The sequence below is a fragment of the Neofelis nebulosa genome, chromosome 11 (genome assembly GCF_028018385.1).
Source record: "Neofelis nebulosa isolate mNeoNeb1 chromosome 11, mNeoNeb1.pri, whole genome shotgun sequence".
Classification (NCBI taxonomy): domain Eukaryota; kingdom Metazoa; phylum Chordata; class Mammalia; order Carnivora; family Felidae; genus Neofelis; species Neofelis nebulosa.
In genome coordinates this window covers 66,917,295-66,937,520 of record NC_080792.1, presented here as the reverse complement: position 1 = coordinate 66,937,520, position 20,226 = coordinate 66,917,295, and the positions used below count along the sequence as shown (strand labels likewise).

At 52.6% G+C, this 20,226-nt stretch overlaps 1 protein-coding gene across 6 annotated transcripts in view; it reads left to right on the top strand.

Moving 5' to 3' along the window:
* TXNRD2 (thioredoxin reductase 2) overlaps window positions 1-20,226 on the top strand; it is a 51,662-nt gene that overhangs the window by 17,522 nt on the left and 13,914 nt on the right. For all 6 annotated transcript variants that reach the window (XM_058693017.1, XM_058693018.1, XM_058693022.1 and 3 more), the window contains exons 8-11: window positions 2,274-2,344; window positions 11,514-11,533; window positions 12,324-12,415; window positions 14,722-14,896. In XM_058693017.1, coding sequence (XP_058549000.1) covers window positions 2,274-2,344; window positions 11,514-11,533; window positions 12,324-12,415; window positions 14,722-14,896 — 358 coding nt within the window. The remainder of the gene's footprint in view (window positions 1-2,273; window positions 2,345-11,513; window positions 11,534-12,323; window positions 12,416-14,721; window positions 14,897-20,226) is intronic.

Here is a 20,226-nt window from a genome sequence, read left to right as displayed (position 1 = left end):
CTGTGACATTACATCACTGGGAAGATCCTCCTCAGAGAGAGCTTTCGGCCCTGGGCAAGGTCAAGAGAGGTGGAAGATAAGCCTCTTGAGTGGGGTCTTCTGGGGAAGCCCCAGCCAGGTCCAACAATGACTCTGGGAAGGAGCTTTGGAAGGCCTCTGGTTCTGTTCTGCTCTCCAGTACGTTTTTAAAGTCACTCTTCATTTCTCAAGGTTGGTGCTGAGCTGAGAGATGGGGCTAGCGTCAGTTAAAACTCCACCAAACTCACTGTTCTTACCAAGTCTCCGCCATTTTTCTTGACTAAATGTTCCCTGTGTTGGGGCGCCTGAGTGGCTCAGTTGGTTAAGCGTCCGACTTCAGATCAGGTCATGATCTCACGGTTCGTGAGTTTGAGCCCCGCATTGGGCTCTGGGCTGATAGCTCAGAGCCTGGAGCCTGCTTCGGATTCTGTGTCTCCCTCTGTCTGCCCCTCCGCTGCTTGCACTCTGTCTCTTGCATTGTCTCGAAATAAATAAACGTTAAAAAAAAATTTTTTTTTAAAGTGCCCTATGTTGCCACAAGCCTTTGGTTAATTTCCATGGTTCTCAAAAAGTTGAATTTTACTCTTTTTTTTTTTTAATTAATTAATTTTTTTTTTTAGTTCTGGCTGTTTTTATGGAGGGGTGAACTTTGGGAGGTCCTCAGTCCACCATTTTTTGCCAGCATCCCCTCCTGGCCCCGTCTTACTTGAGGGTGCTTCTCTGCCCTCACCCCCACAAGGAAGGTGGAGCTAGGGAAGGGGCTGTCCAGTCAGGGTAGTGGAGAGCGGGATGGGAAGCAGGAAGCGGTTTGGCTGAGGTCACAACCACATGGGTCTCACAGGGGAACCTGGGAACCAGGTGGCACAAGCCCTGAGCCTCCACATGGGCTGTGGTGAAGTTAATGAGGCCAGTGGATTTCCCAGGCATGGAGGCTGCTTCTGCCTCCTAGTTAGACAGGACAGAGCACAGATGGAGGAGGAACAAGGGAGTGGTTCTGTTTCTCCTCAGATGCTTAAATCCTAAGCCTCTACTTTTAGTTCGATGCTTTCTCTGGAAATGGGGAACAGAGGGGGCACAGAGGGAAATGTACACCTCCAGTCCTCAGAGGCTACTATGCCTCCCTTCCAGCTGTCAGGCCCTCAAGAGCAGCCTCCAGAGGGGACAGGTGGCTTGTGCACAGAGGTGGCCCTCGGGCAGATTATGTGGCTCTGTAGGGTGGCAGGGTGCTATTGTACAAGGTAGCTACAACAGACGGGAAAGGTGGGTGACCCTTAGTGACCCCCACACCCATCAGCCAAGCCCACATTGGTTCTGCTTAAAGCCCCTGAAGGCCACAGTCAACTCCCAGGAGCTGGGCAGTCGTCTCAGGCAAACCTGCATATGTGCCAGGGTGCCCTGCAGAGGCAACAGGCCTGGGCCCACCGTGCTGGACCTCAGCTGGGCAGCCACCATGTCTCCATTTGCTCAGAGGAGGACAGAGCAGGAGCTGTCCGGTGCAGGGGGAGTCAGCTTGGTGGCCACTCCACCCTCCCATCACCCACCTCCACCACACCCTCTCTGGGTGCCTGCCAAGACTTGCTTATGTTTTAGGCCCTTTGATTTCCAGACCTTTCAGTTTTCTTTGCACAACCCCGAGAAATTCCTGACTTTATTTTTATTGCCAATTGGAATCATAAACTGTTTGCAGTCTGCTTCCTCTCCACCAGCACATCTTACTCTTCTTACTCTCATGGGCTGCTGAGAGGACGCTGGTCCTTGTGTCTCCCCAGTCTGCTTGGCAGTCCCTCTTGGGCTCCTCTGGGATTCAGGAGAGTCTGTACAATTCCCAGGCTCCCTCAAGAGTGCCCAATAGCATCCAGCCTTCAGCCTTGTGCCTTTGGAGCCAGCCTGTCCCTTCATGCCCTGACTCACTCTGTTCCTCACCTGCCCTCCTCTCAGCCCGGGTCTGGATCAAGGGGAAGGCCCCAGAGAGCAGGGAGAGCCATGCCCCAGCTCCCCAGCCACCTCATACAGCCAAGGTGTGCTGGGGTGCTTTGCCCAGTAGTGGATGGCACACTGAGTCAGATATAGCCTGGTCACCTGTCCCCAGAGACTAAACCTGAAGAAAAGTCTGTGGAGCAAGGAAGTGCACCCATGTGTGAGCCGGGGTGGTTCTGGCTAAGTTGCTCTACAAAATGGTCATCCTCTTTGGGGGAAGTCTCTAGGAACAGGCTAGGTGATGCTCTTCTCACACTGATCCTTTTTTTTCTGGGTAGATCGAAGGCGCCTTGGAATATGGAATTACAAGTGATGACATCTTCTGGCTGAAGGAGTCCCCTGGAAAAACGTAAGACCTGGCATGGGCCTTAGTGGAAATCCTCTTGTTCACAGTTGCAAACATCAGGGCCATTTAGAACCATATGTTAGTCCTGTCTCTCTAGTGCATTCTTTCTTATCTACTGGAAAGAAGGAAAGGGAACATGGTTCTTGTGCCCCTTGGTGGGGCTGTTGACATACTGCATCCTGTGACTGTCTTAGAAGTGATGACACAAGTATTACAAAATGCATCAGCCAACTGTCTAGGGCAGCGGTTTTCAAATAGGGTTCTTGGAGCCCCCAGGGTATCAGTGGGTCCCGTTAAGGACATCACAGAGGAAGGATATTCAAGGAGGAGAAGGTAAGGCCAGGTCACTAGGGAAAGCCACTGACCTCTCCTTGGGCCTTGATTAAACATCCCCTTTCCTCTGGTTTACACCTTGGGCTTCCCTGAAATTCAGCAAAGGCTCCAAAGATCTCAGAAACCATAGCCCAGTTGTGGAAATAAGACTTGAAGTGTGTGAGTGGTTTTACACTTCCTGAGCAGGTGATAATGCACTAAATGCACTTCCTGTACCCACAGAGCAGGCTGTTAAGGGGGAGGGGGGGTTTCAGGTCCAGACAACTCTTGTGAGCGGCGTTGGGGGTAGTAGTTGGGGGGGTGGGGGACTTCATGCTTGCAGGGACTGGAAAGGCCACCAGAGGGCAGCAGAGGCTTGGTCGTCAGTAGGCGCTCGGTGGCCTTGGGACTTGGTTTTGAGAATATACATACATACACACAGGGTGGAAAAGCGAGGAAAAGTGCGAAGGTAAATGGGGGTGTGTGTGCAAGTGTATGTGTGTAGGCACGGGTGTACTCTGCTTATTACTGTTTCACTCTTCATGAGGCATCTCTGTTCGCAGCTGGGGCTTGATTCCCTTGAATGGATGTGATGTAGTTTATCTTTTCATGACTCATGAGCATCTCCCTAGTCTCTTTTTGTCATCATCATGAAATGCTGCAGTGAAAACCTTTGACGTGCATCTTATTACTGTCATAATGCTTCTTGCATGTTATATACACCTGTCAGGGGTGTTTCCTACAGGTAGAGAACCCAGGTGCAGGGGTAGGTGCTCTTCACACCTTCACCCATGCTGCTAGCAGGCGCTCCCTCCTGGTGGGCTGCACCAGCTTACAGGTGCACTTCTGCCTGCTGTCCCCCTTCGCCCTGCCTGGGACTTCAGCTTTTTCATGAGCTGTAAAACAGAAGGGAACCTCTCCCCCTGCTCCTTTGGGGTGAGCACCACTTGTTTGTGCCCAAGGCCTATGTGGTCCCTCCCAGTGACTGTGGTCAAGCTCATGCAGGTTTGCATCCCTCTGTCCATCACCTTCTACCAGTTCCCCCAGCTGTGGTTTGTCTTTCTACTTGGGGGTATTTTTTCATACAGAAGTTTGTAGTTTTCATGTTGTCACATTGATCATTTTTTTCCTCTATGCCGAAATTTCTGAGTTATCTTTTCTTTTATCATCAGCCAATTGGTTAAACATGGCCTGATTTTATTTGGATTTGCTATTATTAGTCATCATTTCACATATTTATTAGCCATTTAAAACTGAGTGTGTTGGGGCGCCTGGGTGGCTCGGTTGAGTGTCCAACTTCGGCTCAGGTCATGATGTCACAGCTCGTGAGTTCGAGCCCCGTGTTGGGCCATGTGCTACAGCTGGGAGCCTGGAGCCTGCTTCGGATTCTGTGTCTTCCTCTCTCTCTGCCCCTTACCCACTCGCATTCTGTCTCTGTCTCTCTCAAAAATAAACATTTTAAAAAAATTTTTAAAAAACTGAGTGTGTCTGTGAATGTGTGTGAGAGAGAGAGAGTGTGTGCGTGTGTGTGTGTGTGTGTGTGTGTGTGTGTGTGTGTGTGTGTCTGTGTGTTGTCAGCTTGGTCCTTGGCCCACTTTCTATCCGGTTTTCCTTTTTTCTTATCTGTTTCTTATCTTCCAGCTGGTTTGCGTATTAAGGCTGTGATCCCATGTCGTTTATACTGCAGATTTTCTCAGCTTGTCATGTCGTTTAACTTGTGTGATGTACAAATGGTTTTTTTTTAACTTTTTTTTTTTTTTTTTTTACGTACCTTAGATCTCTTTTTACACTTAATGGCTTTTAGATTTATTGCATGTTCAGGAAGGCCTGCTCCACCCCCAAGATTGTTTTTGAAAAAGAGCCCCTGTATTTTCCTTTAGGCCTTCCACAGGTCAGATTTTCCTTTGTGACCTTGAGGTATTTGCAGTTCATCTGTGATATGGTATGGTGTGGTGTGGTGTGGAATGGAGTGGAGGAGTGTGGTGTGGAATGGTATGGTGTGGAGTAGAGGGAGCGGTGTGGAGTGGAATGGAGTGGAGAGATGTGGGTGGTGTGGTATGTGGAGTGGAATGGAGTGGTGTGTGGTATGGAGTGGTAGAGAACAGGCTTCTAGGGTTCCCGTGTCGCTGACCACTCACCCTTGAGCCGGGCTGAAAGCTCCATCCCCGAGTGGAATCCCGGTCCTGCTCTGGCTCCTGGCTCCCACTTTCCTGTATCACTGGCGCAAGTGCCTGGCGTTGGCTTCAGATCTTCTTAGTTTTCTTTCGCATTGATTCCTCTGGGTGGAATGTAGACCTGGTTTGCCAGCCTCTCCACAGTGGTCTGCTGGACCCGTGGTTCAGCCTTGAATGTGCAAGTGCCTGGGAGGGCAGCTCCCTGCACGGAACTTGTGTCCTGGCTGAGGCTGCCATGCGCTTCAGTTGTCTCGGCCCATGACCAAAGGCCAGCATTTTCTGAATCCCAGTCTTTTGTCACATTAGTTCCTGCATATTCTGTTGTTTTCTTTTGTTTGCTCTTTTCCCATTACATTTTTTTTAAACATTTTTTTTTTAACGTTTTATTTATTTTTGAGACAGGGAGAAACAGAGCATGAACGGGGGAGGGTCAGAGAGAGGGAGACACAGAATCTGAAACAGGCTCCAGGCTCTGAGCTGTCAGCACAGAGCCCGATGCAGGGCTCGAACTCACGGACCGCGAGATCATGACCTGAGCCCGAAGTCAGCCGCTTAACCGACTGAGCCACCCAGGCGTCCCCCCCCATTACATTTTAAAAGTGGTGTCTTCAGTGCCCAGGAAGGGGTCGGTTTCTAGTGATTCTCTCCCTAGCCACTTGTCATGGAGGCTGGGTGTGTGGAGAGGCTGGCCTAGGCCATCACTCAGGGCTGGGGAGGGCGGGAGGCGCAGGCATGGTGGGTGCCACCGGTGCTCAGCCTGGTGGCCCAAGCTGTGGGCCCCTCCTCTGTGACCGAGTGCCTGGGCAGTGGCCTGCTCCGCTGGGAAGACACCACCCCAGATATTTTGGTCAGGAAAGAAAGTGCTGTGTTTATTTTCTTCAGAAAAAAAACATTTAGAAGATTTTTTTTTTTTTAAAAAGCTCTTTCGTTTAGAAGGAATCTAGGTATGTTATTGTTTAAGAAAAAAGTGTTTGCAATGTATCAGTCACCCGTTTCATTCTGAGCATGATTTATGTGAGGAAATGGTTTTTTTTAAAAATTAAGCTGGAGATATATCCCTGTACGATGCTTCTGTGAAAATGCGGCTTTTGTCCGGTGCTGTTAATGCAAGTTGTAACAGTGTGATATGGGAGTCAGTGTTTACATGCTACATTCCTCTGCTGCAGTCAAAATAAGCCCGGAGGGTCTACAGTAGCATTTCTGTATTTTATCAGCTTGGGCTGGGGCTGAGGGGGAGGCCTCTGCTCACACTTGGAGGGGGTGTTTCTGCCAGATTTATTTGCCTTATAAATATTCCCTGTGTTTATTTTAACTTGCTTTTAAAATGGAGCTGAAATTAATATGGACCTGAGGGCTGCCCCCCGGCCCTGTAGTGCCTCCCACAGCCAGGCCGGGCATTTCTGCTTGGTCCCATCGGGAGGCCCAGCCGGTGGTGGAGGGTGCCCAGAGAGCCTGGGCTCCGCCTGCAGCGGGTGCCATCCCCACTGGCCTCTGGGTGGGCACATCCGGCCCCACGTCCCTTATGGGTTCTACAGCATGCACAGGGCCTTCCTCCCTTCGTCCCTCCCCATGATGGGGCACAGGCAGCATCTGAGACCTTTCAGGATGTATCGGAGTGGGGCACAGTGGCGAGTAGCCCTTCGTGAGGCCTGTGTCCTATGGTTGCTCCACGTCTTTGCCCCCTCAAGGCTTGAACCCCAGTGGCCATAGAGGTGTTGTAGGCTCACAGACATTTGAGGAGTGCCCCTATCCTCCTTTGCTCGAATCCAGGTCTGGGGAACCTAAGGCTGGATAGATGGTAGAGAGGGGATGATGAAGCCCAAGCCCAGTTGGTGGAAAGAATTAAACACCCTTCACTACACAGCTGGATTACCCCAGAGGTAACAGATCATGTGTAGAAAACTCTAGCATATGCAGTGTGAGCTCCCAAGTCCATGAGCAGGACCCTGTGAGGCCAGGGGGGAGATGCATCCCGGCTGCCCAGACCCTCAGAACCACACCCCCACCTGAGGCATCCACTCAGCCTAGGCTACCCGAATGCCAGCTTCGTGTCTGGCTTGTTTGGCTTTTCCATTGTTCTTTTTTCTTCATTTTTCTGGGTAAATCCAGGGCAGGTTGAGGAGGAGCAGGAAGTGAGGAGGATTCTGGGAGAAGAACAGGGTCCCCTAGGCAGGTAGTAGGAGCCCCTTCGGAAGGAATGCTCAGGGGAATGATGGCCACTTCAAGAAACTATCCACCACCAGTGGAGGAAATGGGGGTGCAGGGTGTGCGCTGCCCTGCATGGGGAAGCTTGGAGAAGGCATGCAACTCTCCCTGCCCCAGCTGTCCAGCCTGTCTGGCAGGTGGAGGGAGGGTGGAAGGGAGAAAGGGAGGCCGACTCACCACAATGCTTTCAAGGAGGCAGGCACTGGGGTATCTGGATCCTTGTGCACCCAGACAGCTTGGATCCGCCTTTGATCACACAGCCGGGTGACCTTGGTTCACTCACCTGGAGGGTCACCCCCTCTTTCAGGCCTTCTGGACCCGGGCATCCTGGCTAGGACTTGGGCCCAGCTGCCCAGCCTGCCCGGGCCAGGATCCTCAGGTCTGTGCACGCTGTGACTATTCAGGCAGTCTAAAGGTGAGGAATTGAGGTCACTCTGCTCCAGACCCCCTTGGCTCCCTGGCCCAGCTGGTCAGCACTCAAACCTGGGGTTCACGCCATGTCTGCAAGGCCAGCTCTGTGCATAGGTGGGCTCTGAGCCGGGAGCTTTGGGGTGACTTAAGTACTGTCACCTTTCTCTGACGTAAGAGGACTTGAATGAGACTGGAGTCACCTAGGGGCGGCTCTTCTCCCACGTTGGCCTGACACACAACTGAGTTGCCATTTCCAGATCACAGCCTGGACCCGGGTGTTCCCACTCGCCCGCCCAGGACTGTCCGCTCTCCCACAGCTGCACAGCCTGGCCCTCTCTGTCCTCGGACCCTACTGCTCTGTGAGGCAGAGTGTTTTTGTAACTCAAGCTGATTTAACACTGCCTGTCAGAGTTGGTCCTAAGAGTTTTTTTTTTGTTTTTTTTTTTTTTTTTTGTGACCCTTATTTTAAGTCTGGAATCTGACTAGGTTTTGTGATCATTTTTCTCTCTCCCTGAGCGCAAAAGGGAAGAATATAAAATTTATCTTGTGAAGAACCACAGCCGTTTGGTTAGGAAAACTCACTCCTGCGAATTTTCTCATTTCCTGCTTAACCTCCACGTTCATTTGGTGTGACAGCCTTGTGTCCAGCAAAAGGGAGACCAGCTATCTGCCTGACACTTGGCTACCAGCCTGTAAAGCCCCACTGACCATCTCCCTGGCGTGTCTAAGACATGCCGGGCTTAGGGGCTGAGGAAGACAACTCCTCCAGGTGGCATCTGTTATGAGGCCAGAACACAGAGGCTCTGGCTAGGCGGAGGGGGGCCCAGTGTCAGGCCCTGAGGGGTGGGATGGGTCTGGCAGATCCCAGGCAAGCCCGGAGCCAGCCCCCACTGGGGAGGGGGCCTTGGGGCCCCCCACCCTCCTTGCTGCCTCCCCGGGGCACCTGAGCTCACAGCTCGTTTGGCATTTCCTGCACTGGTGGGGCCGCCAAGGAGCCAGGTGCCTGCCATGAGGGCCTCACTTTGTGTGGGTGTTCCCTTTGGGGAGCGGATCAGGGGCCTTCAAACTCGAGAGGCAGGTGGAGGGCTCTTTAAGCTGGGGCTTCATGGGTCTGAATTAAGGCTTTTGTTTCTGCTTCCTCCCCCATTCAGATTTTGAACAAGAAAGCCTGCCCTGTGATTAGGCTAATCCCACAGTAGTTATACCTTCGCATGAAATGTTTGCACACCGAAGGGCACAGAGAGCAGAGCTGCCCAGAACACACGTAAAATTGAATCAGGGGCTCCCAGGATGCAGGGTAGTGATTTCCCATGTGGACTGATTGTGTCTGGGTCTCTTACTGTAGTGACAAGGTGAGTGTTTCCAGGCCTCAGAGGCTCACTCGGGCCCTTCCCCCAGATCCAACAAGCTGGTCCTGACTTCTTCTGGCAGCACCCCTGTCCTCCTGTGGCTGGCCAGGGCCAGCAGTGGTCATCGTGCCTTGGCAGCTGACCTCATGGTTCCCAGGCCCCCTTCCTGGCCAAGAGTCCCTTAGCAGCCAGTGGAACTTGTCTGCAGTTTCAAAGCTACCAATAAAAACAAAACAGTGCCCCTGTCTTCTGGCAGCTCCCCACCCCTCGTGATCTGGAGGCTCCGGTGTCTGTCTGTTTTTGCTTTGGCATTTTCCTACTTTAGCTCATTTGCAGAGAGTTCTTGGATCCTGTTTTCTGCAAAGAATAATGATTATTTGATAAATTGGGCACAGGGATGGAGTGAAAACCAATACTCACAAAGACAAGAAGAGACCCAAAATTACCTTCAAGAAAGCAGGATGCTTGCTTGTTTATGAGATTTCAGCTATACACATGCAGTTAAGGACACCCACTTAGGAATGGCTGAGCTGGTGCCTGCTGTCTCCCAGATGTGTCCTCCATCGGCAATTCAAAGCTGGTGGCCTGAGGGGTGGGCACCGTGACTTTGAGGTGAGAGTAGGAGACCCAGAGCATTGAGGTGGCTCCATGGGAGGAGCTGGCTGCTCAGCACCTACATGACTGCCCACCCTACCTCCCCATCCAGCTCCCCATCCACATAGTGCAGGGGGTTGGGGAGTTACCCGGAGGCTGCAGAAACAAAACAGTTTTTTGCCAGAATCAGGAGACTATACTGCCGTGTCCTTGGCAATGTGATAAGAGGGCCTGGGGTTGTCCTGTATGCTGCACCCAGCAGCCAGCTGTCTCCCGCTGGAGGGTCCACTTTACAGAGGCAAGAAGGCTCCAAGACAGGCAGGGACAGCCCCGCTGTCCAATGGAGGGCCTCCCCTAGTGCCTGCATGGCCTGCCTGGCTGGGAGGCGGTCGACCTGCGCCATCACCACCACCAGAAGCAGGGAGCAAAGGGCACTGCATGTTTGGCATTGATGCTTTTACCCAACTTCGTTCTTGCATTTAAGGCAGGATGTTCAAAGCAGTTAAATTCTGCTTGTATTTTAAGTAACTTGTAATTTCCTATCTTAAAGAAAGGCTTATACCTTTCACTGCATATATCAAACACAAAAGAAGTTAGGTTACATAATTTTGAAAATGTACCTATACAGAGACATACATATTACACATATACGTGGCTATGTACACACGTGGATACACGTGCACTCCAACATGTCTATTTCTTAAACATTGGCAGGCTCGGATGGAGCTCTGAATGCATCTCCGTGCTTCTGGCCAGCCGCGGGGCCATGTCCCTCTCAACTTTTTCACATACGGAGCTCTGTTCACTCACTTCAAATATGAATCCAGCACAGTTCTATCCCCAGCTCCTGAGAGGAAGCCGTGTGCCGATTGTTCCCCGCAGGGCACCTTCAGCAATATTCCATGGGATACGCTGCTTTTTGAAATGGAATTATATCATTAGTACTTGCTGGGATTAGCGCTGACATTGGGCTTATCCATCCTTACATCACCTCCTCTTGTTCAAAGGCTGAAGGGGTGATCTGACAAGCCCACCCACATGTTACCACCCGGGCTGGGAATATTCATTCTGTGTTAGGTTCTGTGCACATGTGTGGATGTGTGCTTCTGTGCATGTGTGTTCATGCATGCAGAGTGGAGCTGAATAACAGGAGAGGATTTATTCTACTAGGGCAAATATTTTATTTTATTTTTTATTTTTTAATAATTTTTTTAAGCTTATTATGAGAGAGAGACTGAGAGAGTGTGAGCTGGGAGTCGGGGGCGGCGGGGGCAGAGAGAGAGAGAGGGAAAATTCCAAGCAGGCTCTGCAACATCAGTGCAGAGCCCAACATGGGGCTCGAAACCGTGAAACTGCATGATCATGACCTGAGCCAAAATCAAGTATCAGACATTCAACCAACTAAGCCACCTAGATGCTCCTATTAGGGCAAATATTTTAAGTGACTCTGCTCAGTGCCTGTGTCCCCCTCTGCCTTCAGGTGCCCTCATCCTTGCTCAGGGGAGCTGGCTCTCCTGGCCCTGGCCTGTGTGTGGTGGCACTGGGCAGGCACGTGTGGACCTTTCCAGCCTGGCCTTCCATGGTCCAAGAATGTTCTGACTATAACTGATGCTTTCCCAGAACCTTCCCCACTGTCTGGTGTCCTCCCTGTCCTGCAAAGCATCTCCATTTCCTTCCTGGCCACAGGAGGACCAGAGGGACCCCATGGCAGAACTTACATTAGGACAGAAGGAAAACCATTCCACTTCTAATGAGATTTTTCTTACCATGTCCACAGACTCTGTGTTGATCCCACTCCCAGGACCTTGCACAGGATGTGCTGTTTTGTCACTGACCACTCACATCCTTCACCACCAGGCAATTTCCCGATTTAGTGACATAGTGTTTGTCCTTTATTTCACAGTCGGAGCCTCTGGGAAGTGGGTTTTGTACCTTGGGACAACCTGTTTGAACAGTTAGCCTCAGCTGACTCATCAGCAGTGACACATCAGCTGACCAGGCCCCTTGCACGAAAGCTGAGGGCCCCATCCCCACTGCGGGCGCCCCACTTAGACAGCTGTTCATGTGTCATGGTGGGCCATGTGCGGGACTCACCATTCTTTCTCTGTGTGTCCGTTCCTCTAACAGGTTGGTGGTCGGAGCCAGCTGTATCCTTTGCTGGTGTGCAGGTGACAGCCGGCTATGCTCACACTCCCTATGGCCCCTCCTGCACTGCTCTCCCTTCCGCCAAGGCCTACACTCTGCCGCCTGGATCCCAGCTCTTATAGGGCCACTCAGGGCAGATGACCTGTACTCAGGGGACAATTTGAGCCTGACCTTTGAGGCTAGGGCTTCCTGGAGACATTTCCTGAGCCACACACTGAGACGGCTGAGCCAGTCGGGGCAGCTGGACACAGCCGTGAGGCAGGTGGTGCTCCCTTGAGAGAAGCCCCAGCCAGGCCCGTTCCTTCAGAGGGAGCAGTAAAACCAGAGAGGGTCAAGAGAGGAGCCATGGGAGGATCTGAGGTCAGGAGAGGGGCTATCTGATGGAAGATGAAAGCTGGGGCTGCTAGCTGGGAATACGGGTCGAAAGCAGCTGTTTCATGTCTTTCATGTAGGAAACTCTTCCTTGCTGTCGCTACTCAGACCCCTTGGAGGGGGAACCTGTCCCGAAAGGCTGAGATTAAACTCCAGGGAGCCTGCACAAATGCCCCATGGAGGCAGAAGCTGCCAGGGCACTGGGTGCTGGAGGGTGCCCACAGTGCTGTCACTGCACCTCCAGAGGCCCCACTTCACCTTGGGTGTGCATTTGTGGGATGGGGGTATGGGAGGGGGTCTTTATGGCTCCTTCAGGCTGACTGGGGATTGGTGGGGGAGTGGGTGGCTGGCCATGGCACTGGGGTCTCTCCACTTGGCTCCTGATGTCATGATCCATTAGCATTCCTCAGCCTCTGGCAGATGTGGCCCTAGAGTGTGCTGGCTTCCTCACTGGGCTCGGACTGGATACCACTGTCATGATGAGAAGCATCCCCCTCCGGGGCTTTGACCAGGTATGGCTCTGTGTGCCCCCACTCCCACCTTGTGCTCTCCCCAGGGGACTGCATATCCTCGGCCAGCTGCCCCGGCCCAGACAGGTGCAGGTATGGGCTGGGAATGAGGTCTCAGTCTTTAGAAACTGGCCCTTGAGTTGAATAAGGAGATTGTCCCTGAAATATAAAACACCCACCCAAGTGTGGAAAGGAACATGGAACAGGCACATGGAACAGGCACATGGAACACGTTGCAGCCTCCCACTGGACCTAAGGGCACTCCGGGCCAGCCTCACAGACTGCGAGGTTGAGTCACCCCTTCCCATCTCTCCATTAATGAGAAGGCGAGTGTTGGCTGAAGCACTGTCCTCTGTCTCCCTTGCCAAGCCCTTCTGGTGTCCAAGTGCAGTGCTGCCTCCTCAGGGTCAATACTAGGTGGGGAAGCAGTTGCTAGACTGGTGAGGCCCTGGGTGACCACCTCAGGAGATGAAAGCCCCTGGCAGCATTCCCAGTCACCCACCATAGACTAAAAAAATGTAACTCATGAATCAGGATGAGTGTTTGGTGGTTTTCCTGGCCAGTGGTCCATCCCGAGCACTTGGAGCATCCACACAGTCTTTCAGGGCCTACCAGTTTGATGTCCTGTCCACTGTGCAGGGCCAACAACGCACACAGTCTTCCTGTCAGTCGGCCACTCCTGAGCTTCCAGGCAGGAGCTCAGAGAGCCACCCTGTGGGGACTAAAGAGTGCAGGTTGTCTTGATACAGATCTGGGGCATAGACACCCTTGCTAATGGCGAGACACAGGTACCAGCACTGACTACAGATGCATCCGTGTTAGGAGCACATGGTTTGGTGTGTGTGTGTGTGTGTGTGTGTGTGTGTGTGTGTGTGTGTGTGTTTAACTAAAAACTCTTCAAGGGAAAGTCATCCATTAAAACCCACGTCTGGGGCTGTCACTGCTAAGATGTCATATGTCCTTCCCCCATGTCCCTGAGAAGAAGACAGACCCCTGTCCATCTGCACTCTGGGCTCTCGGGGCTGGCAAGCTCTCACAGAGGGAAGCAGTGAGCCTGCCATGTCCAGTCTCCAGCCCCACCCCCCCCCAGCAGACACAGAGACCTGTCCCTCTGTCCTGTGCCAGCCACTCCATTTTACTTCACTCAGTGCCTCTGCACTGAGCACCTGCAACAGGGCTGCAGCATCCAGGGAAGGTCTCTGTGCCTTGGGCTATGGGTAGAGTGTGCCGGGCAGCAAACAGGAGTCACAGGAGGCCGCACTGCAGGATGCAGATGTGGACAAGGGGCATGTAGGGATGAGGACCACTCAAAGGACTGGCCTTAGCACTGAGCCTGGGCAGAAGCTGGAGAATGATGAGAAGGGATGCCCTGGGACACAGTGGTGGGGCCAGGTGACCCAGGCCCTGCTCTGCCTCAGAGAAGGATGTGAAGGCCTGGTAGCAGGCCTAGGGCCAGTGGTCTTGCCATGTGGCTCAATTTGACTCAGTAGTTCTCCCTCAGACTGTGACAGAGACTTCAGGCTTGTCAGGCATCCAGAGGGATCAACAGCCTACACTCCTTGTGACTGGTATGACAATCCTGAACAGGCAGGCCTCTTCATCGTGTGTGTCTCTAAATGAACAGACACCAGAGGATTTAAACAGTGGCTTTTATTTTTCCTAAAAGAAAAAGCTGTGTCTGACTGGAGCTCTGGCCTGCACAAGCCCCCACAGTGGCACCAGGAACCAGGCCCCCATCTGCAGCCAGTTGGTGCAGAGCCTTCTGGGCTGGGAGGAGGGAGCCCTCTCTGCAGACACCCCAGCCAGCCCCATGGCCCCACCATACCTGCTACCTTGTACCTCTTAGTGGGGAGTAGAGGTACCCACCTAGTGTCCCAGTTCCCCCAATGGTAGAGGAGGTGACAGCATTTGGCAGGGGCAGAGGGGTGGTGAGTCTAGAGCCAAAGTGCGATCTGGTTTAGGCAGGCCAGAGCCCCCAGGAGAAGGGGGTGCTTCTCTGTCATTGCTTTTAGTAAAGACTTAGCATCGAGAAAGGAGTCTAAAGGTCAAGTGCATCCTAACCAAAGGGCCTCAGGCCCTTGGATTTGGAACCAGGGAGCATCAGATGCGCTCCCGGCTCAGCCCTCAGTTCCTCAGTTCCTCTGTGTGAGGAGGGGCACTGGACCTTCTCCTTTGGAGGAACCTTTATTGGGCTCTTCTAGGGCCTTTTCAAGCAGGCAGGAGACCAAGTCCTTTCTTCCTACAGTCCTCAGTAGCGGACATTCTCACTGCTACCTGGTCCTCACAGCATGTCTTCTTGTGCTTTGCAGCAAATGTCTTCCTTGGTCACAGAGTACATGGCCTCTCAAGGCACCAGGTTCCTGAAGCACTGTACCCCATCAAGAGTGCAGAAACTTCCAGACGGCCAACTCCAGGTCACCTGGGAGGACCTCACCTCTGGCAGGGAGAACATGGGCACCTTCAGCACTGTCCTGTGGGCCATAGGTAAGGGTGCACTGAGCCACATGTGCACATACACAAGTGAGCCGTACATGGAGACCAGCAGCACCACCTCCCCTTCCTGCTGCCTCCAGGGCTCCCCTCGTTCTGCTGGCTCTCAGGTGGCCCAGTCATTGCAGTCCACCTCTTAGGCCATGATAGTAGCCCGTGGGATTGCTTGCATTACCTCCCTGTGGGTTGCTTTGAGCTCCTCAGGAGTAGGGGTCTTACTGGCCTTTGTGGATGTCATACTTTGCAGATTTCCAAAGATGGCAACAGTGATAGGGCAGAGGCCTTGGGCCTTTCTCCGCCTTGCATGGGCTGGCTGCCACCTCACCCACAAGTGGTTGTATTCTCATTCTCCTATTCTCTGAGAGGCGTGGGTCCAGCTTTTTGTGGGGGTAAAGGCTGAGCAAGCATGGCTGGGCAAAATTAGACCATTGGTGACATGGCCAGACATACTCCTTCCCAGGCTGAATCCTCCTGCATCCCAAAGCCACCCCTGAGGGGCAGGATGGAGAGTGGGGATGCAGCGGGGTTGATACGGGCCCAGGGCCTGGGCCTGGGCTAGTCTGAGGGAGGGACGTGCACTTTGAGGAAAGGCACCCTGGCCAGGAGCCAGGCGGGAAGAACAGAGAGCTCAGCCATGGTTCCCACCATGAGCCTGCTTGTGACTGGGGCACGGTGGTGCTGTGAGTGGGCTGTGGTCACTGAGGGCTGACAGGTTCTCGTTAGTGAGGGCGTGTGGCACTGGGTGCAGTACACCTGCTTGGACATCGTGCCCACCTGATACCTGTCTTCTTGGGCTGGAATCTCGTTTTCCTAAGCCTTCTGTCAACTTGCATGTGAAAAAAACAATTGAGGTCTTCCTTTCTCGAGGTCTTTAGTTCTCAGGGTCTCTCTGCACTGGGCCTGGTCAGCTCTCCCTCCGCTATGAGCTCAGAACCTGAGTAGCTATCTGTCTCATCATCTGCTTCCATGTCAGTTAATCGAATGTTTACTGAGGACTCCGAGGGGCTGTCCCATCAGCGTTTGTCAAGACGTGGTCGGCCTGGTTCCCACATCCCCTGCAGTGAGCTGCCGGGAGGAACAGGGCTGCACCACACAGTGATGTACATCTGAGAAGCCTCTCTGGTTTTCTGAGTTCTCAGAACACTTGGAATCAGACAGTGAGATAAACTCTGGAGGAGTCAGAACCCTTCGCTTGTGTGTGGTCAACACGAGCAGATTTAAGGAGCAAGAAAATGCCTTGTAGTAAATTCAGTGCCTCTTGCCCAAAATTTAGCAAATGGCCACAGGAAATATTCTTGTTCAAATCATAAAACTAAATTTACTTTTACTAAGTAAAACCCACTTAGGTTTATTTTGTTGAACACTGTGAAAGGTTATATAACTATTCAGATCCAGAAGTGTAAATTGATATTTATCTTTTTTTTAAGTTTATTTACTTATTTTGAGAGAGAGAGAAAGAGAATCCCATGCAGGCTCTGTGCTGTCAGCATGGAGCCTGATGCAGGGCTCAATCTCCTAGAACTGTGAGATCATGACCTGAGCAAATACCAAGAGTTGGGCGCTTAACCAACTGAGCCACCCAGGCGCCCCTAAATTGACATTTATCTTAAACTCCATTCTAAAAGGTGAGGTGGCAAGTTTTTCCCCTGATAATGCTTTGGGCCTCCCCCGCCCCGCCCCCCCCCCCCCCAAAATATGTCCCTTCTCTCACCTTTGGACAGAGGCAAAGGCCTGTGCCCATATGCCATCAGCAAAGCCCACACTGACGGCAGCAGCTCAGAGGGCAAGGGGCCATGCCCTCAGAAGGCTGCGAGTTCCTCCAAGCTTGGAGGGTCCCTGGTGGGCAACAAGCAGGGCCCCTGGCGCGCAAACCTACTCTCCCCCGCCAGGAGTCCATTTTATTTTTTGTATTTTCAAAAAGAGCATCCTCCAGACAGTCTGCCCAACGTGATTGATGCTGGGGGTGGAAGCTTTTCACAGTCCTTGGCCTTTGACCTTGCTTCCCGAAGCGGCGCTGTGGTGGCGGCGGTTTCTGGCACGCCTTCTGGGGCTGTACGGGCATGTGCTGACTTTGCTGCTCGCTCCCGGGCCAGGTTTTGTAAACAATCAGGAGCCACTTCCCAGTTTAACAACTGGGAATGTTTTCTGCTGGTTTACCCCATAAGCCTTTATCCAAGCATTATTTCTGCTTACAATAAAAGATGATCCAATCCAGGACGTTAAAATAAAACACCCTGGGGGCTGAAGGGCTGGTACCACAAATGGCTCCTGGACCATAGTTCTGCCTCAGCAGCAAGCCCTGTGTGCACACAACCTGGGTAAAAGCAGGAGAGAAGGATGCCCCTCATGCCCTGTGGACACACTGAGGGCTGGGACGAGCTTCCGTCGCGTTGAGCTGCCCTTGTGCCTGGTGCCTTGGTCACGGCCGGTGAGGACAGCATCCATAGGGATGGAGAAGTGGGCCCTGCAGTCTACAAGCCAAAGAGGACTCCAAGCCTCTTCCTCGGCCCAGCCTTGATCTCCACGTGGTGGATTAAATACATTAGCAGTTAAAGCAGTTAATTGCTGTGCAGGGGGCCAGCTCATTGTTTGTCTCTGAATCACCCACCCACACCAGGTGTCTCAGATAATAGACTGGGAACTCGCAGCAAGGAGGATTTCCTGTCTGCAGATGTGCCGATTACGGTGCTGAGTGAAGACAGTCAGCCTGCGCTGCGCCGCGGGCTCGAATTCACCCTGTGCAGTTAACCAGTTGTGGCCTGAATCCTCAGCTGTCTGGGGGAGCAGGAGCAGGACAGGGCATCCGAGTGGACACCTGGGTGTGTAAACACCTCTGAGCTGGAGCTCATCCTTAGCTTAGCTTAGACTTTGCTTTAGAGGATGGGCAAAGGGCCTCTGGAGTGAAGCCTTAGGAGAACCAGCAGTTAAAGCTGTCGCGTACCCCTCAGCACCTCAGAAGGCTTTCTAACCTTCCCTTGAGGGAAAGGTAGAGACTCTGGCGCATCCTTTCCTGAACCACAGGAGTCCTGCGCATGATCAGAAAGCCCAGACAGCTGGTGTTCCCACTGTCCGGAGTGCCAGGAAGGGCTGTCCTGGCCCTGCCTCAGGAGCCCAGTTGATCTGTTAGGAATCAGCCATTTCTTCTTCTTCGGACTTTGTCTTAGCAGGAGAGCTGGTGTTGTCCACCTGTGTGTAAAGCCTAAGGATGACTTCTGAGCCTCTAAAATGGCATAAAGGGAGCCAGCAGGCACTGCAGGCCTGGCTTTCCCACTTCTAATCCAACCACCATACTGAGGACCCCGCTTCCTATACAGTCCACCTGAACAGAATGTGCACATAGACCACGGCCAGGGAGGTGGTGGCATCCGTGGAGACAACACTGGGGGCCTGTAGTGTCCAGGGAGTGGAATGCATTTGCCCAGGAGGGGCTGCAGCTTGGGGCTCCCCTCTCTATCCTGGGAACTGCTTGCTCTGGTTTACATGAGGCCATTTGCTTAGTCATGTTCAACCTCAGCCGATGGCTCTCTCGTGCCACAGACATGCCCCATTCAAGTCCTATGGGCTATCCACCCCACCCCCTAGGGCTGAGGGGCAGCACTGGGAGCTGGAGGCAAAACAGAAGCAAGCGCCCCCACCCCTCTCCCGCAGACTCTAGGAATTCATGGGTGGGAGTGCTCTGAGTCCAGCAAGATGGATGGGACAGTCCAGGCCCCAGTGCCTCCTGAAAGCTGTGAGTGGGGCCCAGGCTCTCCATGGCTGGCACTTGGATGTTGGAGAGGGGCTGGCAGGCTGAACACAGGTGCAACCTTGTTGAGAGAAGCCCAATCCAAGGCCAGCAGGCCTGTTCTTTGGGGGTGGCCTGCATCCTGCTGTGGCTGTAGGAAACTGCATGTGGCCATGTTCTTCCCAGTGGGTACTCCATAGTGGCCTGCCTGTGATGGGCCTAACTACCTGTGATGAGCCCACCCTTCTCTGCTCTCAAGGCCTTAAGGGAAGCATTGCTCTGCTTGTGAGCCTCTGATATTCTAACACCTTTTTATTTTAGTGTAAACGTCAAGTTTAATTAGCAACATGAAGAGAGAACCCAATCTGCTTGTGTATGTGGTTTGTTTTCTTGGAGGAGAAGACAGTCACGGAGCTCTTCCTGGGCCTGAGGCCACAGGCTTCCCCACCACACTATGTGGCCCCAGACGGTGCACCATATGGTCAGTGACTGTCGTTTATCTCTGCTCTGGCTCACAGACTGTCCCCCTGCCCTCTGTGTGGGATGCCCTGCACAGCCAGGGGCCAAGAGCTATGCCAGGCTTGCGAGCTGGCTCCTCCGTGTATCCAGGGTCACCCCAACTTCCACAGCCATCAGATCCAGGCTGGCCTACCTTCATGCTCATGGTCATCCAGCAGAGTCTTTTTACCAAGTCAAATTCAATATTTATGGTTAGAACTTGGTGGAAACCAATTTCTTTAAAAAAAGAAAAAGGAAAAGAAAGCCCTGGTGAAAATGTTTCTAAACATAAGTGAACATCGTTTATATGCATTAATGTGCACTATCTAAATCTAAGTCCTACTGGGAACAACCAGCAGGAAGGTTATATTGACATTTGTAATTGTTACAGCAATAGTTACCACCTGCCAGGGAACATGTTCCTTCCTGGGGGTTCCAGTGGACCAGGCTGCAGCTGAACCTGAGCTGGACGCTCCACCAAGTTCTAGGGCTGACTGGTTTAGGGGCCCATGTGAGCTTATTTTATATGCTGTCAGTGCTGCATGCAAGCTTGAAAAGGAAAAACCCACATGTAGGGACGTTGGTGACAGGTGTCATCAGGATGGCCAGGGGGGAGTGGCAGGTGCTCAGTGGTCATAGTGAGCCACTAGCCTCAAGTCATGATGAGGTCCTCAGGTCATACAAAGGCTCACTAGTTTCATTTAGCAAACATTGAGCCCTGCCTGGGCCCCAGACCAGCAGGATCGATGCTCTGCCCTGCCCTTGGGGCGCTTTAGGTTGTGGCTAGGGTTCTGGGGCTCATGTAAAAAGGGCTATTCCAGAAAATAAAAGGAGCTCTTTGCCATCATTATCCTTTTCCCTAAAATCTCAAAGATGACAAGAGACGTAATAAATTTTTAAAAGGTAGGTTTCAAGGGATATGACTAGAGGTGCCAAAGGTGTGAGTTCCGCATTCTGTGTCTGGTCCAGGGTGCTGTGCAGGCCCAGCCCATGGGGGTGGCTGGCTGTGTGGGCCACGTATGTACCCCCCAGGAGGGTTGGTTCTCCATGAGCCCTTGTGAAGCCGCTGGTCCCCCATCCTCTTGGCACTGAGCTTCAGGCT